This window comes from Neophocaena asiaeorientalis, unplaced genomic scaffold, assembly GCF_003031525.2.
Source record: "Neophocaena asiaeorientalis asiaeorientalis breed wild unplaced genomic scaffold, Neophocaena_asiaeorientalis_V1.1 scaffold121, whole genome shotgun sequence".
Lineage (NCBI taxonomy): Eukaryota > Metazoa > Chordata > Mammalia > Artiodactyla > Phocoenidae > Neophocaena > Neophocaena asiaeorientalis.
In genome coordinates, this window is record NW_020172142.1 from 1,500,862 (window position 1) to 1,524,903 (window position 24,042).

A 24,042-nucleotide genomic window follows, 5' to 3' on the forward strand; every position below is an offset into this window, starting at 1 on the left:
GCGGGGGGGGGCCCCCATACCACAAAAAAAAAAAAAAAAAAAACCCTAAACTTCCCGAAAGCTTTGAGCAAAGCCCTTTTACAGGAAAGGTGAGGGAGGGGCAGGGTTAGTTGTTGGAAGCTTCTTGGTGTCAGATCCTTTGCTCTTGAGGTCAGGTCATGATGCTGCTGTAAACGTCCACCAAACAAATGTTAGTCTCTGTTCTGACAAGAAGGGGCAAGATCCCAAGGCTCAACTTTCGCCCTCCGAGGTCCAGGCCCCGTTAAGAGGAGGGGTCCCTGCGCGGGCCGGTCACCCTGCCCAGGAGTGCTGGTCCAGCACCCAGCCCGGGTCCTCCCGCCAGTGCCTAGCCTGGCTGAGGAGGCAGATCTCAGCTGGCGGCGCCCTCGGTGCCAGGTCCCCAGACCCCGCCCAGCCGTCATCCCTGAGGGAGCCAGGTGCCCAGGACCCAACCGGCCCTCAGGCTGCCCAAATCAGGGGCCGTGTCCCACGCACTGCGACCCACGGAGACCACCGCCACCGCCATTAGGTCGTGGAGGCAGGGATGGGGTAGAGGTTCGCCACTGCCTCGAGGCCGAGCCTGGACCATGAGCGGCCTGGTGAGGGCTCTGGAGCCCTGCGGGACACAGTCCGCACCCTGCCCCCAAGGCCCCCAGCTCACCCGCCGGCCCAAGGCCAGAGGGCCTGGAGGGCCCCAAGGAGAAGGCCAGCCACAATCCGCCTCTCACCGCACTCTCTGCTACGCGCAGACCACTGTGAGGCTGACTGCTGGGGGAGCAGGACGTCTAACAGCCCCACTAAGGGTCACACACTGTCACTCGCACCCGCCCCACCCCTATTACAATATCAACCACTACCCATGCCTTTTCCACTGACAGAATCATTAGTCAAAGGACTGAAAAAAAAGCAACAGCTAAATTTACCCAGGATTTAAACTCTGCATGACATTTAATAAACCACCAAGCTCATTTAAATCTGAAAAAGTCCTCAGGTCAAAATGACATTATGGTCATCAAGACAGTAGTTTATCAAAATCTTCAGAGTTTATGAAAGGATCTTTAGTATATAATACAAACTCTGGTTGGCATGGGTTGACACTGAACCATCAAATAAAGATATGTAAGCTGGTGATAATTAGTCAAGTTTAAAGTAAACAACAATTAAAATGCTGGAGGAAAAGGAGATACATAATCCTCATGTTTTTGCAAATACATCAAAGCGCTATGACAAGTTAATCTTGGTGATTTTTAGAAATAGATTCCAAAGATCTAAACCCATTACACAAACCACCTCTATGATTTTCTAGTTATATCAGACAGAGCACAATCAAATATGGTTTGCAACCTACTCCAAAATAACAAATTTACCCCCCAAATGAAAATGGATGATGAAGAAAGGACAAATCATTTCCACAGTGTAATTCTGAAAACTACTATCTCATTTGGTGAACTCTTTTGGTGACAATAAACAAAATTCCTGTTGTTTATAGCTGAACTGATTCCTGATCCTAAGATGTGTATTTGCTCTCCTCACCACACTGACAAAAGGGCAGGAAAAGCGGACCACGGCCCAACACCACCCTCTTGCTGTCCAAACCAATGAAAGGATACCCTACACAGGTAAGGATCTCCACACATGGGTAGTGGTCCGTCAGTGTTACCCTGTTCTAGCTCCACTCCACAAAATAAGTTTATACGTAACATTATATCTATATATTTGTACCACAACCCTAAGAACTAGGGATGTTTTGTTTACCCTCTTCCATTAAGTGACATCACATCACTCAAAGCATAGACATCAAGCTTCACTAAGGAATTTTTAGAACTCTAAACTCCCAGGTACACCAAAAGCAAAAACTATGCGAAGAAGAGAAATATATCCCACTATCAACCGCTATCAACACGCTCAACATCTATCTTGAAGGTTTAAGAGGGCATATTAAGAGAGGAGTGGGACTGAAATTATCTACATGTCCAACTCAATAAGTTCGAAAACCAACAATTAGGCATGGTCCAAAAAGCAAGGCTGTCAGAAGATGAAGAGACAAAAATCAGTAGTTTTCCAATATGCCTACAACAACCAAACAAATAACATAATTAGAAAAAGATACCATTTACAACAGTAATAAAATTCTAAGGTATCTACGACATCATGACTTTCATAGAAATATACATACATATGTGTGTGTATGTGTATATATATATATATATATATATATATATATATATATATATACACAAAATATGTATGACAGCCATCGATGGACTTCTGAAAAACAGCTTGAAAGCTGTCACAACCATGCTCAAAACAAGAAAAAAGACAAACTGAAAATCAGTAACTCTTCTCAGACATACCAGAGGCTTCAAGTCACAGGGCAAACCAGCTGTCTCCCAGAAGTGAAGAGACAGGCAAAGACAGAGAATCATGGCTTAACAGGAGCAGAAACCACCAGTGGAGCCAGCAGCTGGAGCAAAAACATAAAGGGTAACTGAGTAATTGCCGGTGTCTGAGCAGAAGAGAGAAAACCTCCTTCAGGCCCTGCGTGCACCTGCACCTGACAACGGGGAGGGGGGTGAGGTGAGAAGCACTTGTGAAGTTCACAGCCCAGGCGCACATGCTCAGAAGAGGAATGAGACCAAATCAGAGGGGCTACGGAACCCTCCTCCCCCCACCTCACCACATCAATAGGGCTCCTGTGTAATAACAGGATTACAACAGAGAGCTGCTTTATTATAAAGACACGGGCTTTATTTCAGAAGGAGCTATCAGGGAAACCCAAGACAACAGGAGAGACAAAATAAGGACATTATGGGGAATTTTAGCCTCTGAAACCTACAGCTACGGCAAACAGTAAACACAGCCTAGCTCTTAGCCAGATAAACATAAAACTTCACACTAACGGCTCAGTGATCTCAGTTCATTTTACCTGATACATCATGCTGGAGTGAAATATTTGAAGTGCTGAGAGGGAAAAAAACACCACCCTAGAATTCTGAGTGAAATTATCCCTCAAGAGTAAAAGGAAAAATAAAGACTTTCTCACACACACAGTAACTGAAGAAATGTTTTGCCAGCAGACTTGCCTTGCAAGAAATGTTAAGTTTTTCAGAAAGAAGGAAAATGACATAGGTCAGACACTCAGATCTATATGTTAGAGAAAAAATAAATGAAGGTAAAATATAGTAAATGATGAGAAGCCTCAGAGAGGTCAACTCTGTGCAAATTAATCTGTAATTCCAATAAAAATAAATATTCTAACGAGGTTTGCATGAACTCCTCATACTGATTCTATAATGTATTTGGAAAGGAGAGGGTCAGGAATAATGGAAAATTTTCCAAAAAGCATGAGGCATATTTGGTTCACCTTCTCAAGTTTCCAAGTTTACTGTGATGGAAATAAACATGATGGCACAAGCAAAGGGGTAGACAAAGAGATTCATGGAACAGAACAGAGAGCCTAGAAACAGATACATATGGGAACGCAGTAAGTAGCAGATAGAGTACTACCAACAGTGGAAAAACACATAGACTATTCACTGAAGGAATAGGTACAATTTAGTTGTCTATTTGGTAAAAAAAAATATCATAATGCTAAAAAAAAAATTACTGGAGGCTTAAAAGATCTAACAGTTAAAACAAAAGCTCTTAAAGGAAAATATGAGAGAATGGCCTTTGTGTTATTAGAGTAGGAAAAGCCTTTTTAAATGATACCTAAAAAGTACAAACTAAAAGAAAATACTAACAGGGATTTCCCTGGTGGCACAGCGGTTGGGAATCTGCATGCCAATGCAGGGGACACGGGTTCAAGCCCTGGTCCAAAAAGATCCCACATGCCGCTGAGCAGCTAAGCCCGTGCGCCACAACTACTGAGCCTGCGCTCTAGAACCCACGAGCCGCAACTACTGAAGCCTGCTCGCCTAGAGCCCGTGCTCCTCAACAAGAGAAGCCACCGTGATGAGAAGCCCGCTTGCCGCAGTGAAGAGTAGCCCCCGCTCGCCACAACGAGAGAAAGCCCGCGTGCAGTAACGAAGACCCAATGCAGCCCAAAATAAATAATTTTTTTAAATACTAATAAATTTGACATTAAAATGAAAAATACTCGTAGAAGATGAGTCCTCATAAACAAAATGAGAAGAAAAGCCATTGGCTAGGAGAAAGTTCTGCAATCCCTATACCTGACAATGGATGAATATGCAGAATACATGAATAGGGGACCCCCCGAAGGAGAATACCTAAATAGCCAGTAACCATATCAAAACTACTCAACTCCACTAATAATCAGAGAAATGAAAGGTAGAACAAAACAGATACCAACTTACACAAATCCAGTTAGAAAATCACATAATACCAAGACTGGGGGAAATGGGTACTCACATACCACAAAAAAAAAAAATCAGTATTTAACTTGGAAGAACAATTTCACAACACCAACCAAAGCTGAACACGAACACAGCATACAACTCAGCAATTCAGCTTCTACCTAACACATTTAAAAACACTCACTGCAGATCTGATTTCAGGAGTGAAAAGACAGTGAATAAATCATTACATTTATATTTCATTATTTAATGAAAACATCAACTTGCAAAATGATACAGGCAGCATGACACTATGTATCCTGAAACAATACCTATAATCTTAAAATACATACTAAATGTAAATGTCTGTATTAAAAATGTATTTCGTAAGTCTTAAAAGAAGAAATCTATTTAATTATAATATTATTTAATTTTTAAATTAACACAGTATTCCTCTGAATAACTCAAGGCAATTATAATAGCATCCCAAGATGATACAAATTTAATCCTTCCAACTGAGAATGATCCTTGAGAAGAAGTAACAGTAGGGTGGTAATGGAAAAATAAAATGCTTTTTATAATATGTAAATGAAGACTACAAGAAGGTTTAGAACATTATTTGACTATTCACCTTTAATTCGTATTTTTGGTGAGCGATGACAGTTGACTACTTTATCAAACGAAAGCTACCCATTAAGACATGAACTGAAAAATGAAATTACACGGAAAATACCTGCATGCTTAGCCAGTCAAACCAGGCAAAGGATATAAAAACTGAAGAACAATTTCATTAGTTTTATTTATACTCTATTCAATAACTACAGAGACTGAAATAATAAATGGTGTTCAGGAAAAGACTGTTGTTTTTACAATCCTCACAAGAAAAAGGAGACCACATCTCTTTTGGCAAAATGTTCACTTAAAGTTAAATATACAATGATTCCAGCCAAAAAGACAACATGAAAATAAAACATTTAAAATGTTAGTTACTTCGGAGACGAGAGCAAAGAAACATCTTTAGTTCCTGGAGTAGCGTTTAAGGCAGAAAATGTAAAGAAAATGTAGCAAAGGAAGTTAAATAAACCATTTCAATAAATTCCCATACAAATCAGAAGGGTATCTACTCTCAACAAAATGCAGGGGAGGGCTTCCCTGGTGGCACAGTGGTTGGGAGTCCGCCTGCCGATGCAGGGGACACGGGTTCGTGCCCCGGTCCGGGAAGATCCCACATGCCGCAGAGCGGCTGGGCCCGTGGGCCATGGCCGCTGAGCCTGCGCATCCGGAGTCTGTGCTCCACGATGGGAGAGGCCACAGCGGTGAGAGGCTGGCGTACGGAAAAAAAAAAAAAAAAAAAAAAAAAATGCAAGGGAAAAAAGTCTGTATAACTGACACATCCCAACATTTACAAACATTAATTGTGTGTACACAATAATACATATACATACACACACAAACATAAAATAAATGATTTAGATGAGCTCACAGTATGTAGGTAAGGGGATTTTTTATCACCACCACTCTCAGAACTTAATAGCTACTAAGGGCCAGAAGGGAAATGAGCCCATTTACAAATACGTATACACATATGTATAAAGTAACTAACATTATATAAATTGGGATGTGGAGACAAAAGCCAGCATTTCCTGGAAGAGGTTGGGATGTATTTTATTGTTGTTGCTGCCACTGCCTTTAAACTAAAGAGCTGCCAGAAGTTAGATTCAAAGGCCTAGAGATCCATGCGATGACTTAGGCTTTCTTTCTTCTTTTTCTGAGATATTTACAGTAATTTACTCTGAATTTAATTTGAAAACATTCACATGAGAATTAAAACAATCATCTAGACATACAATTTGCAAGATTCCAGTCAGAGATGAGAAAGGAACTCTAAATTGAGAGACTGTCTCAAGATGACAAATGAAGCAAAGTTCTAGCCTCAGCCTCCGGGCCCAAATCTCTGGAGCTCACAGGTACTCGCTCACAGAAGGGGACTGCTGCAAAATAAAAGAGCAGCTCCAAGGGTGCTTGAAGTGATCTGGGGGCACAGGGGAGAACAAACACAGGAAAAGGCTCTTGGAACCACAGTAATGATGGTTATTTGGGCCCAGAAGCAGGGCAAATTTTTTTAAAAAACTATTCTGACAACTATATTTCAGTACAAATGGTTTCCTATATAACCCTGTGCATTTTATTTAATTTGCTTTATGCATTTAAAAACACCATTGTTAGAAGGAGTCCACAAACCTCGGCAGACTGCCCAAGGCTTCCAGCATACAAAACACAGGAACAAATGAGTCCAATGCCAAGAACACCCCTCGGCTGGGCTCAGTGGTTTCTTGAACCCTTCCAAGGGTGGGCCACCTGTACAATATTTCTAGCTAATCCACATCTCTTGCAAAAAGGACTAATTTCACCGAAGGAAAAAATCTTTCTAACAAAAGTATCATCAATATAAAGACACCTCACAAGTGTGAACTTCTGATCAGAGTTTTTCAAATGCTAACTAATCATCCCTGGAGGATGTATTCCTGAAAGTGTACTTCACATATAAACTGACCTCTCCTAGGACAGAGATTAAAACTAACTCACGCAAAGACTCACAGACACAGAAAACAAACGTAAGGTTACCAAAGGGGAAAGGGTGGGGAGGGATAAATTAGGAGTTTGGGATTAGCAGATACAAACTCCTATATATAAAACAGATAAACAACAAGAACCTACTATATACCACAGGGAACTATATTCAATATCTTGTAATAAACTATAAAAGGATCTGAAAAAGTATATATGTGTATGTATGTATATATATATATACATATATATATCTGAATCAATTTGCCATACACTAGAAACTAACACAAAATTGTAAATCAATTCTACTTCAGTTAAAAAAAAAAACTAACTCATGCATATAATTTCACACCTCTTGTGAAAGGTTAAGTAGTTTCAAGTAAATTACACTAGGTTTCTCAAAATAATACTCGGAGAAACCATAAAATGACTTATGAAATCGTTTCACACTCCTCTCCCTTTGTATACATGATTTTTTTCTGCCTATAACACCCACTCCTCCCACAGGAGCCCATCAGGAGTTGATTCCAACGTGCCTTCAAAATTTAGCTCAAGAATTGCCTCCTCTAAAAAATCATCTCCAGACCCTGTTAGACTGAGTAGGGCTCGCGGCATGCCCCATGCATACCACCAACACAGTCCAATCATCTACGGCGGTCCAATCTTTGCTTTCCATATGGGTCCCTTCCTCTCAACCAGCACTGAACCGATTCAGAGCAGGGCCTGATTCTAGCACCCCAGTGTATTCTCAGTGCTTCATTTAAACAGGTGGTTTGCAAAAGGCACTTATTATGAATATATGAGTAAACAAAATACTTAAGTGTTTTCTGTGTCCATTTTTATATCACTGCTATACCTCTATTCATACTAATTTATCCTATTAATATGAATAGGATGTAAAAAAAAAACTTTGAAACATAAAAGGTACTTGTCCTATAGAATGCTAATTTCTCAAAAAAAAAAAAAACTCATTTGATTTTGTATCCTAGTTGTCAGCTGCCATCACCCCAAACTTCGAGATTTAAAAGGAAAACCCTTAGCCCTGCACGCTCTAAGAAATCTAGTGTCCTCTCCAAGATTTATAGGAATGTGCAAGGGCTTATTTACTTTCCATGGTTCATTGCCAATGCTTGAGTTTTTACCTCACTGACTCTAGTATTTTATCTGCTTTTCACCTTCTCCTAATGTTTGCTTCCAAGAGTCTGAATATACAAATGAACAGTGGTCAGACTATTTATGACAAAAGGACTCCAGCCGCAACCTGTGCAGGAAACAACATGGAAGCCACATTGTAACAGCTGCAGCCATAAACTCAGAATGGCTAGGACTTGATCGATAACTGCCAGCCTCACTCTTTTTTATACTGTGTCCCCTTTGACTCAAGACCAACCAGAGAAACCTAAATATGCTCTCCTGTCCAAACCACATAGGATGCTCTGTTTCTCATCAGCTTGACTCCAGTCCCCCCATGGCAATCAGGGCACACCTTAAGCCCTCCCTCATTAGCATATATTAAATGACACGCCCACAGGTGCCATGACAGTTCCGAGGCCACCCATAAAAAGCCCAAAAGTGGGCGGTGGCCCAATTCCTGGAAATCCCTGCCCCTTCCCCAAAATAGCTGGAATAATCCTCCTACTTATTAGCCTATGAAATTACTGTGCCCATAAAAACTAACCACCCTGTATTTTGGGGCTGCTGTCGCCTTTTGAGACGGACTGCTTTCTGTCTGTGGAGTGTGTACCTCTCTCAATAAATCTACTTCTTACCTATCACTTCGCCTCTCACTGAGTTCCTTCTGCACTGAGACATAAAGAACCTGAGCTTCAGGTGTGCGACTTCAATTAAAAGACAGTGGGTCTGAGCTCCAGTATGAGTTTTGGCTGTGTTTGAATCTCACCTGAGGTTGTACAGTTTCAATACCAATACAAAGAACGATTATCGATTAGTCATGTTACAGAATGTGTGATTCAAAAATATCACTTGGGGAGTGCGGTGTGACCCATGATGAACCTCAGTCTGCATTTTGAGAAGTCACATGAAAATGGTATGCTTTTTTTTTTTTGCGTGTATCTTTTTTTTTTCATCTTTATTGGAGTATAATTGCTTTACAACGTTGTGTTAGTTTCTGCTGCATAACAAAGTGTATCAGCTATATGTATACATATATCCCCATTTCCCCTCCCTCTTGCATCTCCCTCCCACCTTCCCTACCCCACCACTCTAAGGTGGTCACAAAGCACCGAGCTGATCTCCCTGTGCTATTTTACATTTGGTAGGGTATATATGTCCATGCCACTCTCTCACTTCGTCCCAGCTTACTCTTCACCACCACCCCCCCGCACTGTTTCCTCAAGAAAAATGGTATGCTTTAATGACAACCCAATGCCAAACGGCAATAAAATAGATAACAATGAAGAAGAAAAAAGGACAAAAACCTAAAAACTCTCTTTACGAAATCACTTCCGAGTCACAGTGAGGAATCTAGGATGACAAAAATCTGATACAGCTTATGACAGAGAAACTCTTCTAACCCTTCCGATTGGCATGGTTTGCTCATTGGTACTAGGTCTCCTTGTTAAAAAGAAGAGACTGGAACATCTGAGACAATAGACTGAGAGCCCTTTTGCTGCTGTGGAGTTAGATGATTTGTTCATCAGTGCCTTCCCCTTCTAGAATCTTCCACAGAACTTATAAACAACATGTACACCATTTAAATAAATACCACTGTAACTCTATGCAATGTCCCTGCATTAATGACTTTTCTCTATCATAAAATTCCACCATTCATTACTTTTTTTAGTTGCAGAGGTAATACACCTATATGGAGCAATCCAAGGAATTTTAATATTTAATGTTAGTGGTATTGCTTTCTTAAACAAAGATATTCATGTGTGCTAAAGGTCATTTCAGGACATGTCATAAAAACAGAGTCGTTTTGAAGTCTTTTTGAAAATGCAGATTCCCAAGTCTAGGGACATTTTTATTTCTGTGCTCCAAAACTGGGTCCCTCATTCAAAACACATGTGTCTGCATATGCTCATTAATTACTACTATTGGTCCTCAGCAACATGGCTCAGAAGAAATGAATGTCTGTGAGGTAGGGATGCTAAAGACAGCTCTGAGACCTTCAAGCGAAACAATCACAAATGCACTGAAACATGTAAATTACACTCACGCTAAACCATATTTCATTTGTTATTAAGTAAAGCCACTGATGCCCAAGATGAAGATTTGTTTATAATTTTAAAAACTTCTTTTCCATTTTAAGAAAGGTTGAACATGAGATACTGAAGTTCAGCAGCTTTAAACTGTAAGTAACCACGTACCCACATTCAAATTTTCTTATTTCACAAAGAATAAAGCAACAATCTTATAACCTATGGAAAATATATTTCTAAACCTTAATCATTTATAACGAAAGTATGCTTTATACTCTTATTTTTGTAGAGGGTGTTTTTTCTTAATTAAAAAAAATTTTACTGATGGAAGTAAATAACTTGAAAGTGGAAGTTTACTATTCTAAGCACTCAACTAAAATTCCTATTCTACCTTTGAAAATTAATCAGCAGTTCCTTCATTTCAGTAGACCTTAAAAAAATCTGGTACATCTGACAGCACAACAATTAACATGTTCACACCAACTGCGGGTCTCCTTACCCCACACGAGGTACTGTCAGGTGTCCAGGAAAAACGTGCCTAGAACATGACCTCTACCACTGCTAATGGCAGAGCAGATGATTCAGAAGGCCCCTTTTGAGGAGAACAACTAACTATAAAAACTAGACACAACACTGTTTAAATCTTCTTTACAAGATTAAGTGCTTAGAAAGATGTTAAGGAATTCCCGAGGCCACATCAGGTTGGCAAAATTTCAGAAGTTTGACAATACACTACTGGCAAGACTGGGGAGAAACAGGCCCTCTGATCACTGCTGGTGGGAAAGCAAAATAGTAAACCCATGTGGAAGGGACTCGGGAAGTATCTAGCAAAACTACATACGCATCTACCCTTTGATCCCACAGTCCAGGAATTTGCACTGAAGAGACACCTCCAACAGAAGGAAACTGCACACGCACAAGGTTACTTGTTTGTGATTGAAAAGATTAGAAACTACCCAAATGTCCACACATCAGAGATGGGTTGAACAACCTACGATATACACAAACATGACGGAGTGCTACACTGCTCTTATGAAGAAAGAGATGGAATAATTTCCAGTATCCATACTAAATGAAAAAGCAAAGTGCAAAAGAGAAAATGTAGTATGTTACTTCTTGTATAAGGAAGAAAGGGGAAATAAGAAAACGTTATCTCTACAAAAAGAAACACTGAAAGGACAAGCCAGACAACGAGACTGGTTACCTATAAGAGTAGGGAGGGTATGATGGAATGGTGATGAAGTGAGCAGGCTATATACCCGGGGGGGAGAGGGGAAGGGAGTGATGCTGCTCTGAATATGTCTGTTTTTACAGTTTTTACTTTTGGAAGCATGCTAACCTTCTACATATTCAAAAAATAAAATCAATGCGCTTCCCTGGTGGCGCGGTGGTTGAGAGTCCGCCTGTCGATGCAGGGGACACGGGTTTGTGCCCCGGTCCGGGAAGATCCCGCATGCCACGGAGTGGCAGGGCCCGTGAGCCATGGCCGCTGAGCCTGTGCTCCGCAACGGGAGAGGCCACAACAGTGAGAGGCCCGCGTACCGCAAAAATAAATAAATACATAAAATAAAAACATCAAATCGAATCAAAAAGCATAAGAAGGGAAGAAAACCTAAAATTGAAAGCAAATTGAAAATAAATCAACTATATTTCAAATGAATATTATTCAATATGACCACACTGAAAGGGCAGACGGGGCACTAATCCAAGTATTGACTGTACACCCCAGCCTTGCTTGGGTGACATCTGGGAGGTCGGGGGAGGAGGAAATTCTGCAAACAAATCCTGATTTCATGAGGTTTGTTTTCGTACTGGTCTGGGTAAAGCAATTCTGCAACAATTTCAGACGTATTATAACATTAAGCAAATGAGGAAATGTGCTGATGTTGCTGGAAGCCAGAATTTTTACAAAGGAAGAAAGGACACAAAAATATGGAATGGGGCAAGGCAAGAAAGAACCATGTGGGGATGAACTGGATTTGAAGACACTGGTGTGAACTCATGATTTCAAAATATGTTTATGTGTGTGTACGTGTATATGTAAGTATGCATACAAGTGTGTCCTCTGTGTGTTCATACGTGTACTTACATGTATATATTTCCTAGCTCTGTTTCTTGGAAGGGTCTAGAAGCTAAGACATCCCAGGAGACAGGAGACATTTAGCGCCCTGATTGTGGTCTCTAAAGCCATTTCCCACGAAAGGGAACCAGGGCTCCTCAAAGAAATGACTGATTCTAGAGCCAGGTCAGGTTAGTTACAAACTGAGGCAAGAATATCTTGCTGTGACACAAAGTAAAAACTCACTCAAAAAATGAGAGGGTATGTCACAAGGACAGAGGAGCCAACTTGAAAGGCCAAATCTGATATAATTAGAGCACCAAAATAATTATAGTAATGAAGGCATCGAAAAAAATAGGAATTTGTGGTAGACAGAATGATGGTAGACAGAAAGATGTCCACACCCTTATCCCTGAAACCTGTTCATTTGTTACCTTACACAGCAAAAGGGATTTTGTAGATGTGATTAAGTTAAGGAACTTGAGGTGTTTATCCTGGATTATACAGGTGGGCCCAATGTAAAATCAAAGGTCCTTGACAAGAGGGCCAGAGTCAGAGAAGAAGGTGTGACAACAAAAGCAGAGGTGAGAGAGAGAGAGAGAGGGGAGAGAGAGATTTGAAGGTACTACACTGCCAGCTTCAAAGATGGAGGAAGGGGGTCACAAGCCAAGGAATGCAGGCAGCTCTTAGAAGCTGGAAAAGCCAAACAAACAAACAAACAGATTTTCTCCTCAGATCCTCTTAAAAGGAACACAGGTAGGCTGACATCTTGCTTGTAGCCCCAAAGACCCATTCTGTACTTCTGACCTACAGAATTCTAAAATAATAAATCTGTGTTTTTTTAAGCCACTAAATTTGTGGTAATTTGTTATAGCAGCTACAGGAAACTAATACAGAATACAAGTCCATGTCAATGATACATAGATATGCTAATTCATATCAGTTAACTTCATTTAAAAAATAGGCTTAAAAAAATAGGCTTACATTAAGCTCTAAACACTTTTTTATTAGAAAACCTTTTTCATATCTGTGTAAACTTTTTAATATAACACAAAGATGTACTAATCCTAAGTATATAACTTAGTTAACTTTCACAATATGAACACACTCATATTACTAGCACCCAGATTAAAAAAAAAAAAAAGGCACTTCGAGGACATTTTGGACAAAGCCCCCTTATAAACCCTTAATTGCCCCAAGGGTATCCACTAACCTGACTTGTAACTGATTAGTTTTCTCTGTTTTTAAACTTAATGCAAATCGATCATGTTATTTCGTATTTGTTATCTTTGTCACAGATTAACTTTGTGAGATTTATCCATGTTCTTCAGTGTAACTACAGATCATTCATTTTCCTTGCTGCAAAGTATTCTATTGCATGACCAAATCATAGCTTACTTACCCATTAGATTGTTGATTGGCATTTGGATAGTTTCCCATCTGGGGCTATGAGCATCCTCTACATGTATATGGGTGAACATATGCTTGCATTTCTATTGAATGTATATTTATAGGTGAAATTGCTGAGTCATAATGTATTTATGTTTACTTTCAGTAGCTACTACCAAACAGGTTTCCAAAGGAATTGTACCAACTTACATTCCCACTAGAAGTTTCTGAGAGTTCCATTTGCTCTACATCCTCACCAACTCTTGGTACTAACTCAAAACTTTAGTTTCATTCAAGTTAAACTACTCAATGTTTATTAGCCTCCAGCCTTCAGTTTAAAAACTTACAAAAGGACAGGCTTTTCATTAAAGAAGGTATTATGGCTTAGCTTAAAGCCATGGCTTAAGCTTTTATGGTTTTTAAAGTTTAAACAGATTATATTTTAGGCAACTTATGTATATTACTGTTAGAAATTTCTAATAAAGAATCTTTATTTTCCCCTTTGCTATGAATAACATTTTTTTTGAAACCACCATGAATGGGAACAAATTCTCTGTACAAACCAAATCATTATGGTATTTCTAACTGCTCTGCAAGCCACACTGATAATTTCCAACTATGAGGCACTAAATGATCTCAACTGTGGGAAAAAAATGTGAGTTAACTATCTTTGCTCGGCAAGAATTAAATGCATGTAACCACTTCCACATAACAAAGTACTGACCAGTACCCTTGAATATAGTTTGTGCTAACATTTCCAACAATGTGATACTCTTTGCGGTGCTGGATCTTCAATTTCACGTCTTCCAGTCATGCTCGAGAAGAGGTAATTAGAGGATTTCCCATGAGTTACAGCATTAAAAAAATATTTTTTAGGAAGTCCATGAGTTACAATGATAGCTTTCCTATAGTAACACAGGCTGTCCTTGCAATGATTATTATGGTAGCACTTCATGATTAGAAAGTAAACTAATTAAATGTCTAATTAAATATAAGTATAGACATTTGTAAATACTGGATCTTAACAGATTATCCATGGGGTTACTGCTCATTAAGGAAAAGAATCAATAAGCAACACTCAGGCAAGTAGTATCTCAATGGAAGACTGAGAAATCCTTGCTAAGAAAGTAATCATAACAAACAGGCTTTCTGGCAGTAGTGGGTATGGTTATTTGGATTAATTCTCTCGCTGAAAATTCACAATGAAAAATTGCCAGATAAAATATCAACAACCAAAACCTTAAAATATTTAAGACCTGAAAAGGCAGTGGGGGAGCCTTCCTACCAATTTCTGAATGAAAGCCTTAACTAGAGAGTTGAGTAGAACATATGAGCATGGAACTGATAGTGCTCTGGAGGCATTTACCAATACCACAAACACAAGGCTCCAATGGAGGCCAGTGGGACCAGAGAGACGGGGTCTGAGCTCACGTCTGCCCAGCGTGCGGAGTTTTGGGAGTCTTCTACACAGAGCTGGGCACTTTGAGGCGGGTGTGGGGATGATACCCTCAGAGTTAGGAAAACCAGATCTAGTCACCAACCCCTCCACATAAATTCACACTCCTGGGAACTGCTGAGAAGGCTGCTCTGAGAAGTTATGCTCTCAGACCTACGGTCTCAGGAATTTTCACACTGGGTACAAATGACCATGGTCTGAGGTAGCCCTGACTGGCAGGGCCCCAACAAACGTGAAGCCTCTTGGAGGAGGGAACATCCCACACTAGGCTTGAGGGAATGCCCACAAACAGATTTCAAGTCCCATGACCAACACGCAGTAAACGTTAACATGGTGTGCAAGAAAACAAGACGAAGTGGGTGTGAGCAAGATATAACAGACACCACATCACAGTCTTCTGACACTGAAATTATGAGACAGTGTAAAATAACTACATCTAACAAACGTGAATAAACAGAGCACAAACTGGGAAGTAACTATAAGGAAGAGGAAATTATAACAAGCAATACAGTAGATTGAATAAAACAGACAAGCAGAATTTCTAGTGACAACATAACTTCTACACATGAAAAGCAACCAAAATTTAAAACACTGTGGATGTATGTGGCCCCAGACTGAACACAGAAACAGAGCAAAATTAACCAGAATGTAACACTGAGAGAGAAAAAGGTGAAATATACAGAAAGACAGTAAGAAGTATAGAAAATACAGTGAGAAAGTTTAATATACACGGGATCTGAGCTGCTAACAGGAGACAGAGCAGGGGAGAGAGAAGATAAGCAGAGATGAGGGTTGAGAATTTTGCAAAGTTGAAGAAAAAGGGACAATCCGCAGATTCAAAAAGTACACAGAATCCTCAGCAGAATAAACAAAAAGAAGTTCATATTTAGTTACGACACAGTGAGTCTATAGAAACCAAAAGCCCTCCCCGCTCCACCCCAAAAAAAGTCTTAGGAGGAAACAAGGAACAGAGAGACAGATTATCTTCACAGGAAAAACCAACTATCAGTGAACTTCTCAATAGCAACAACCCAGAACGTAAGACAATGAAATAGTATCTTCACAGTACTAAACAACAACAAAAGTAACCGCCAACCTAGAATTCAACAACAACAAAAGTAACCACCAACCTAGAATTCAACAACAACAAAAGTAACCGCCAACCTAGAATTCAACAACAACAAAAGTAACCGCCAACCTAGAATTCAACAGTCAGAAAAAAATCTCCCTCAAGAAACAATGACTTTGGGACTTCCCTGGTGGTCCAGTGGTTAAGACTCCGTGCTCCCAATACAGGGGGCCTGGGTTCAATCCAGTGTCAGGGAACTAGGTCCTGCATGCTGCAACTAAAAGGTCCCGTATGCCGCAACTAAGACCCGACGCAGCCAAATAAAATAAATAAATATTGGGGGGGAGAAAAAAAGAAACAATGACTTTATCAGACAAAGAGTTTGCCACCAGCTCACCCAAAGCTAAGGAAGACTGTGAAGGATGAATGTCAGTCAAAAATAAGTGAACCCAGATGGAAGGACTGAGAAGTAAGAAAGAAAGAAAAGCAAGAAAAGTAGTAAATATGGGGGCAAAGGCAAATGACCATATTATAGTAGTAATAATGAGTATTCTTTTATCATTTCATAACAAAAGGGAGTTAAAAAGAGAGAGAAACAAGACAGACTTTAAAATATCAAAAAAATATATATAGCAGGTAAAAGTTACATATATATCATGAGAGGACTAAACGGAGTTGAGTAGGCTACGGCCTGTACTTTACTTAAAGAAAAGATCATTTCTTTTGAAGTTCAACTTTTGCTACCAACCTTACATAGAGAAAAAAAAATGCAGAAAAAAGTTAGCCAATAGAAAAGAAAGATAAGAAAGTAGAAGTGGGAAAAGAGAAAAGATGTATGACAAAGCTTGAAAGAAGATGGTGGAATGAATCTAAATACACTAACAATTACAGTAAATGTAAATGGAGTGTATGTTCCAGGGAAAAGTCAAATTAGACTTTTTTAAATACTATATGATATTTACTTGACACAGATCTAAACATAAGGACAGAGAGATGTTGAAAGGAAAAGAATGAGAGAAGATGTATCAGGAAGCAAGCAGGTATGATTATATTAAGCTGGGATGAAACAGATCTTAAGACAAAAACATTACTAGAAAATAAAGGTCACTTCACAATGAGAAAAAGGTCAATTTCATAAAATGGCATAATAATTTTAAATTTGCATGCACCTAATAATATGGCTCCAAAATATATAAAACAAAAACTACAGAACTACACAAGAATAAACAAGTTCATAATAGCCTTAAAGGAGATTTAGAAACACTTCTCTTAGTAACTTCTAGGACAAACAGATAAAAATTAATAAAGATAGAAAAGATTTGAACAAGATAACTAATAAATTTAACCTAACAGACGCATAACTGAATACTGCACCTAAGAATTGCAAAATACCTATTCTTTCCAAACACATACAGAACATCTACCAAAAAATTTTGTAATGGACTATGAAGCAAGTCTTAATAAATTTCAATAGACTGAAATTAGAATATTTCTCTAACCTCAATGCAATTAAGTCAGAAATCAATTATTAAAAAAACTAAAAAGTGCCCATATGTTTGAAAATTTATTTATCTTAATAACCCATGAATGAAAGCAAATATTTTAACTGAATGATACCAAAAATGCTACATACCAACACTCATGGAATGCAGCTAAAGCGGTATTTAGGAGGGAGACACGATCTTCAACGCATATGTCAGAAGAGAAGAAATATTTTTCTTCTCTTTAATAAAAACTATTTATCTCAAAATAAAACTCTTTAATAAAAACTATTTATCTCAAAAAGTTAGAAAAAGAATGCAGAATAAATCCAAAGATAGGAGAAAGGAAGCAAACAGAACGGAAATTAACAAAATTAAGCAAACAGAACAGAAATTAATAAAATAGAAAAGAAACATATAGTATGTAGGAGATTAGCAAAACCGAACACTGGCTGGCTCTTTGATAAAGTTAGTTAAAACTAAGAAAGCTCTAGTTAGATTGTTAAAGAAAAGAAAAAGAAGGAATAACAGTAAATAGCAAATATTTTTAAAGGATATATTATTAAATTACACAAACACTAAGAAAAATTGGCAAGAAACTACTATGAACTTCTTTACGCCAATAAATTTGAAAAACTACACAAGAAAACCAAAATCTTAGAAAGACGTGGACAAGCACGTCATAAAAGATTATTCCCAAATGGCCAGTAAACATGTGAAAAACCACTCAGCCTCATAAGTAGTCTTGACTATACAATTTAAAACTATGGTGAAACATCACTATACACCCATTCATTTAAAAGGCTGAAATAACAAGAATTGGGAAGAACGAGGACATGAGGTCCTGCAGTGCTGGTGTGAAAGTAAACTGGCACCACCTCTCTGGAAAACACAATGTCACTTTCTAGACAAACTGAGTTTGCATATTTCCTATAACCACTAATTCCGTTCCTATGTATGTACCCCAGAAATAATGCATGCTTATGTGGAGCAAAATATATAAACAAGAAAATCTATAGCAGTATTGTTTGTAAGTGCCAAATACTAGACATGGCCTAATGTCTATCAAGGATAAATAAGTAAACTGTGATATTTCATATACTCAGGTTTCTATAATGGGACACTATACACTCATGAAGAATAAAAGCACAAAGATACTTAACAACATGGATGTTACAAACGCTGAGCAAAAAAACCCAAGTCACAAATGCATACATACGGTATTGAAACAAACAGCAAAAGCAGGCAAAACCAGCCTATATTGTTTAAGAATGCAGGCACAGGCCCACAAAGGAACGCACGGGCATGATTACTATGACAGTCAGGATAGTGGTCCCCTCTCCAGGGAGGAAAGGATTTGTGACTGAGGGGACTTCGGGGCTCAGAATGGTAACATTGTGTTTTGTTTTTCTTTTTTAACTGGGTGGTGATTTCTTGAGCACTTGCTTTACAACTAGTCATCAAACTACACACACTTTAATACACTTTTCTGTATTTTATATTTTATAATAAAATATATTGAAAAGAGAACAACCATAAAGAGCTGGTAGACATTTCCTAGCCTCAAAAAATAATTATCCCGGGCTTCCCTGGTGGCGCAGTGGTTGAGAGTCCACCTGCCAATGCAGGGGACACGGGTTCATGCCCCGGTCCGGGAGGATCCCACATGCCGCGGAGCAGCTGGGCCCACGAGCCGTGGCCGCTGAGCCTGCGCATCCGGAGCCTGTGCTTTGCAACAGAAGAGGCCACAACAGTGAGAGGCCCGCGTACCGCAAAAAAATAATAATTATTATTATTATTATTATAATTATCCCCTCTCTCTTGAGAATGTATCATTAAAGTCCTAAGCTGCCATGCAAGAAGTCGGGCCACCCTGAATTCTCCCTGCTGGAGACACCCACAGAGATGGAGAGAGAGATGCCTGCAGAGTTCCAGCTGGAGGCAGACATGTGAGGGAGTGACCTTCAGATGATTCCAGCACCAGGCACCACTGACTGGAACCTCTTGAAAGACCCTGACTGAGAACTGCCTTGCTGACCTAAGTCAACCCCTAGAACCAGGAGAATACGAAAATGATTGCTGTGGTCCTCGTCTGACCTGGCTCCTCTTCTTGAAGGCTTTCTGCTGATGAGAACGTAGTCACAAAACTTTCCTCCCTCCTCTAAAGTCGTCACTCAGCTCACCTAAGGCTCACCCTAAGGCACAGTTTCTCAAATGGGGGCAATTTCACTGCCCAGAAGACATCTGGCAATGTGTAGAGACCCTTTTGGTTGTTGCGGCCGAGGGGGGCTGGACTGGGTGCTACCCTCATCTACGATGTATAGGCCAGGGATGCTGGTAAACAGCCTACAATGCCCAGGACGTGCCCCAAAGCAAGGAACCATCCATCGCCAAGTGCCCATAGCCCAAGGTTGAGAAACTCTAAGAGTCTTCGCTGTTGGTTACAACCAATAATCAGGCAAGGAGTAAGAAGGAGCACACTGGGGGTAAGGCGTGGACCAGAAGGGAAAGAGAATAATGAGCAAAGAACCACCAAAAACAAGTCAACAAGGAAGGAAGGGATTTCTTATGTTCATCCTGTCAAGGGGCAACTTTTCTCAATGGTTATTTCATGTGAGGAACATATATGAACCAAGCACATGTAAACGAGTCTCTTTATATACGGAATTACCAAGTAAACAAAGAAGTATCTTTCTCCAAAGTCACCAGAACTGACCGTAGAGCAATAGTCTTTCAATAAAACAGGATACTGTATCACTGCTTCAAAAGTCGACAGGGTGATCTTGATAAATTCTTCTGATGCCATCAGTCCTAGAAATACAGTTAATTATTATAGATGTTTATTTATATGTCCAAAATCATAATATCAGAATACCTCAAGTACACATGTAAAATGTCCCATGGTCTACTCACCTATGGCTCCATCTATGTTAGTTTCTCCTGAGTCTACTGATTTAATATGACTCTGTAAAAAATAAAAACGTTAATAAACAGAGATTTTAAAATAGCTCTGATATAAGAATCATGCACAGAAAAAACTGAATATATGATCCTATAGATGTTCACCATGATGAACTCCAGGCAGTAGGAATCAAGTGATTTTTATCTTCGCATTATATTTTTCTACAGTTTCTAAATGTCATGGGATAAGTAGGCATTAATTTCTTTACCCAGAAGCGGAAAGATAATATTTTTAGAAAGTCTCTTGATGGAGTTAACACACAAAAGTCATTAGAAATTTTTTTTAAAACTTGGATAATTCTACACTACACATGAATGGTAACTGCAAATAAATAATATTTATAAGACGGTCCTTAAAAAAACAGTAACATTTTGCCCAAAACTCTATCTATCATTCTTAATGAAATAACTCGTGGAAGGCATTAAGTACTATATACATATTATGAACACTATAATCATAGCTTTGAAACATGATCATATGAATAGTATATATACACTATAAACTATAATCATTTTTAAATATACAAATCACTACCAGTGTGACGAAATGTTAAAATAAAATCAATAGCAATATAAGCACAGAAAGGTCAACCTGGTAAAGTGAGGATAATCCGGTTGACACATAAACCATTTCCAACGTGCCAAACTTACTCACGCAGTACACTGGGACATTAGTGAGGATGGCACTGAATCAGGAGCAACAGTCATCTCAAAGGGAGGTCAAGCTTTAGCTACCCTGAGCATCAGTACTGCATCAAGATGCAGCAGTTAAAGGCCTGTCTTCAAAATTCACCACTGTTCTGAGACCCTCCTAAATACTTTGTACCCCGAACCCAACTCCCTTAACTGTGCCCCACACACCATGCCCATGCCTCCCTGTGGGATGACCCCCAACAATGTTTCAGAGGCAGGCCTGAGCAGCTCAGCTGTGAACAACCTGGGGTGAACCTCCCAGACCCCAAGTGAGTGCTCCGAACAGACGGGGTGCTCTGTGAACATGATGTGAATGAAACCATCACTGCCCCGGCTAATAACAGGCGGAGCACCTGTGCTGGTGATGCACGGAGACACTGCAACTGAGTGCCTGCCCCTAGCTCACAAAATAATACATACATCATATTTTAGATATGATAACAAATAGCAAATAAAATATAAGACAGCCTTGGAATAAAAAATAATTATGTCAGCAATTAGCCTGGAGTGGAAAATATCAATAGATCTTATTATAACCCAATGATTTTCTTAAATTTTTTGGTAAATATAAAAGACTATAGAGTGTCCTTGTCCCCATGGGAAACCACAGCCACCCCCCTACTTCTGCAGGAGACCCTCCAACACTAGTAGCATGTGGGATCTTAGTTCCCAGACCAGGGATCGAACCTGCAGCGCCTGTATTGGAAGCGCAGAGTCTTAATCACTGGACTGTCAAGAACATGAGATTTTTTCCCAATCTTTAATGTGAGAATTACGTGGAGCTTCTGGAGGTAAAACCCACAAAGTGTCCCCTACCTTAGACTGAGCCCCCAGGAGTTTTCAACTCTCAAGCTAGTTCATGCTGACTCTCCAATAATTCATCACAATCACTAAAGTGTTCCTACCAGTTTATTATGAAACACACAATCAGGAAATATATCAGTTTGTTTCCTTTAAAAAATGAGCTAGAGATAGCCTCATCCACCAGAGGGCAGACAGCAGAAACAAGAAGAACGACAATCCTGCAGCCTGTGGAACAAAAACCACATTCACAGGAAGACAGACAGGATGAAAAGGCAGAGGGCTATGTACCAGATGAAGGAGCAAGATAAAACCCCAGAAAAACAACTAAATGAAGTGGAGATGGGCAACCTTCCAGAAAAAGAATTCAGAATAAAGATAGTGAAGATGATCCAGGACCTCAGAAAAAGACAAGATGCAAGAAATGTTTAACAAAGACCTAGAAGAATTAAAGAACAAACAAACAGAGATGAACAATACAATAACTGAAATGAAAACTACACTAGAAGGAATCAGTAGCAGAATAACTGAGGCAGAAGAACGGATAAGTGACCTGGAAGACAGAATGGTGGAATTCACTGCTGTGGAACAGAATAAAGAAAAAAGAATGAAAAGAAATGAAGACAGCCTAAGATAAGAGACCTCTGGGACAACATTAAACACAACAACACTCGCATCACAGGGGTCCCAGAAGGAGAAGAAAAAGAGAAAGGACCCGAGGAAATACTTGAAGAGATTATAGTCGAAAACTTCCCTAACATGCGAAAGGAAATAGCCACCCAAGTCCAGGGAGTGCACAAAGTCCCATACAGGATAAACCCAAGGAGAAACACACCAAGACACATAGTAATCAAACTGGCAAAAATTAAAGATAAAGAAAAATTACTGAAAGCAGCAAGGGAAAAATGACAAATAACATACAAGGGAACTCCCATAAGGTTAACAGCTGATTTCTCAGCAGAAACTCTACAAGCCAGAAGGGAGTGGCATGATATACTTAAAGTGATGAAAGGGAAGAACCTACAACCAAGATAACCCCACCCAGCAAGGATCTTATTCATATTTGATGGAGAAATCAAAAGCTTTACAGACAAGCAAAAGCTAAGAGAATTCAGCAAAAAAATCAAGACCCATATATATGCTGGCTAAAAGAAACCTTCTTCAGACCTAGGGACACATACAGACTGAGAGTGAGGGGATATGGTGGTGTGATGAACTGGGAGATTAGGATTGATATGTATACACTGATGTGGATAAAATGGATGACTAACAAGAAACTGCTGTATAAAAAAATAAAATAAAATTCAGAAATTCAAAAAACAAGACTATATATAACATACACAAAATACGGGAAAATAGTTATGATACAATGTTAAATGGAAAAAAGAATACAAATCTATATATACTCAACATAGTTTCAACCACATGTATTGGTATAAGTCATATAAATATCTTATATATACATACGTAGATTTCTACACACAAATGCGTATACATGAATTGAAAACACTAAGTAAACAACAATATGTTAACAATGGTTGTTAACGACTGATAGTTATAGGTGATATTTTTCTTCCAATATCACTATAATTTTCTACATTTTCTTTAATAAGCATATGTCTTATAAATGCTTGAATTCTCTTTTTCAGTCTATAACTAAAACAAAAAAGACTAACAACGAAATAACATAATAAATAATAAAAAGAGGCACTGTAAGCTTTTCGTAATAATTTGGCTGAAATAATTTCATAAAATTTCAACATGGGCACATAACTCTGGCTGAATAAATATGGATTTGATGTTGAAAAGAGTTCATAAAAAGATGTCTTTTGACTTCAATAAATCTACTTAAATGTCAATAGCTTACTTAAGTAAAGAAAGAAGAGGGAGAACAGTGTTTATAGTATGATCTTTCTATATGATTTTTTAAAGAATATATAGATAATATACAAACATAGATGTGAACAAAAATTTTCGAGGAAGAAGTCACAGGAACCACTCGCAGAGGCTCCCTTTGGGGAGGACTACTGGCCCACTTTCACTATTCATTTTCTGCTTTTCTGCACTGTTGGAATTTTCTAGCTATGCACATGCATTAATTTTTTT

At 39.1% G+C, this 24,042-nt stretch overlaps 1 protein-coding gene across 2 annotated transcripts in view; it reads right to left on the bottom strand.

Annotated features, from left to right (window-relative positions):
• The window catches only part of ULK4 (unc-51 like kinase 4), a 511,648-nt gene that overhangs the window by 331,474 nt on the left and 156,132 nt on the right, over nt 1–24,042 (bottom strand). For both annotated transcript variants that reach the window (XM_024753918.1, XM_024753910.1), the window contains 2 exons: nt 20,395–20,446; nt 20,198–20,292 (listed from right to left, as the gene is read on the bottom strand). In XM_024753918.1, the coding sequence (XP_024609686.1) occupies nt 20,198–20,292; nt 20,395–20,446 (147 nt within the window). The remainder of the gene's footprint in view (nt 1–20,197; nt 20,293–20,394; nt 20,447–24,042) is intronic.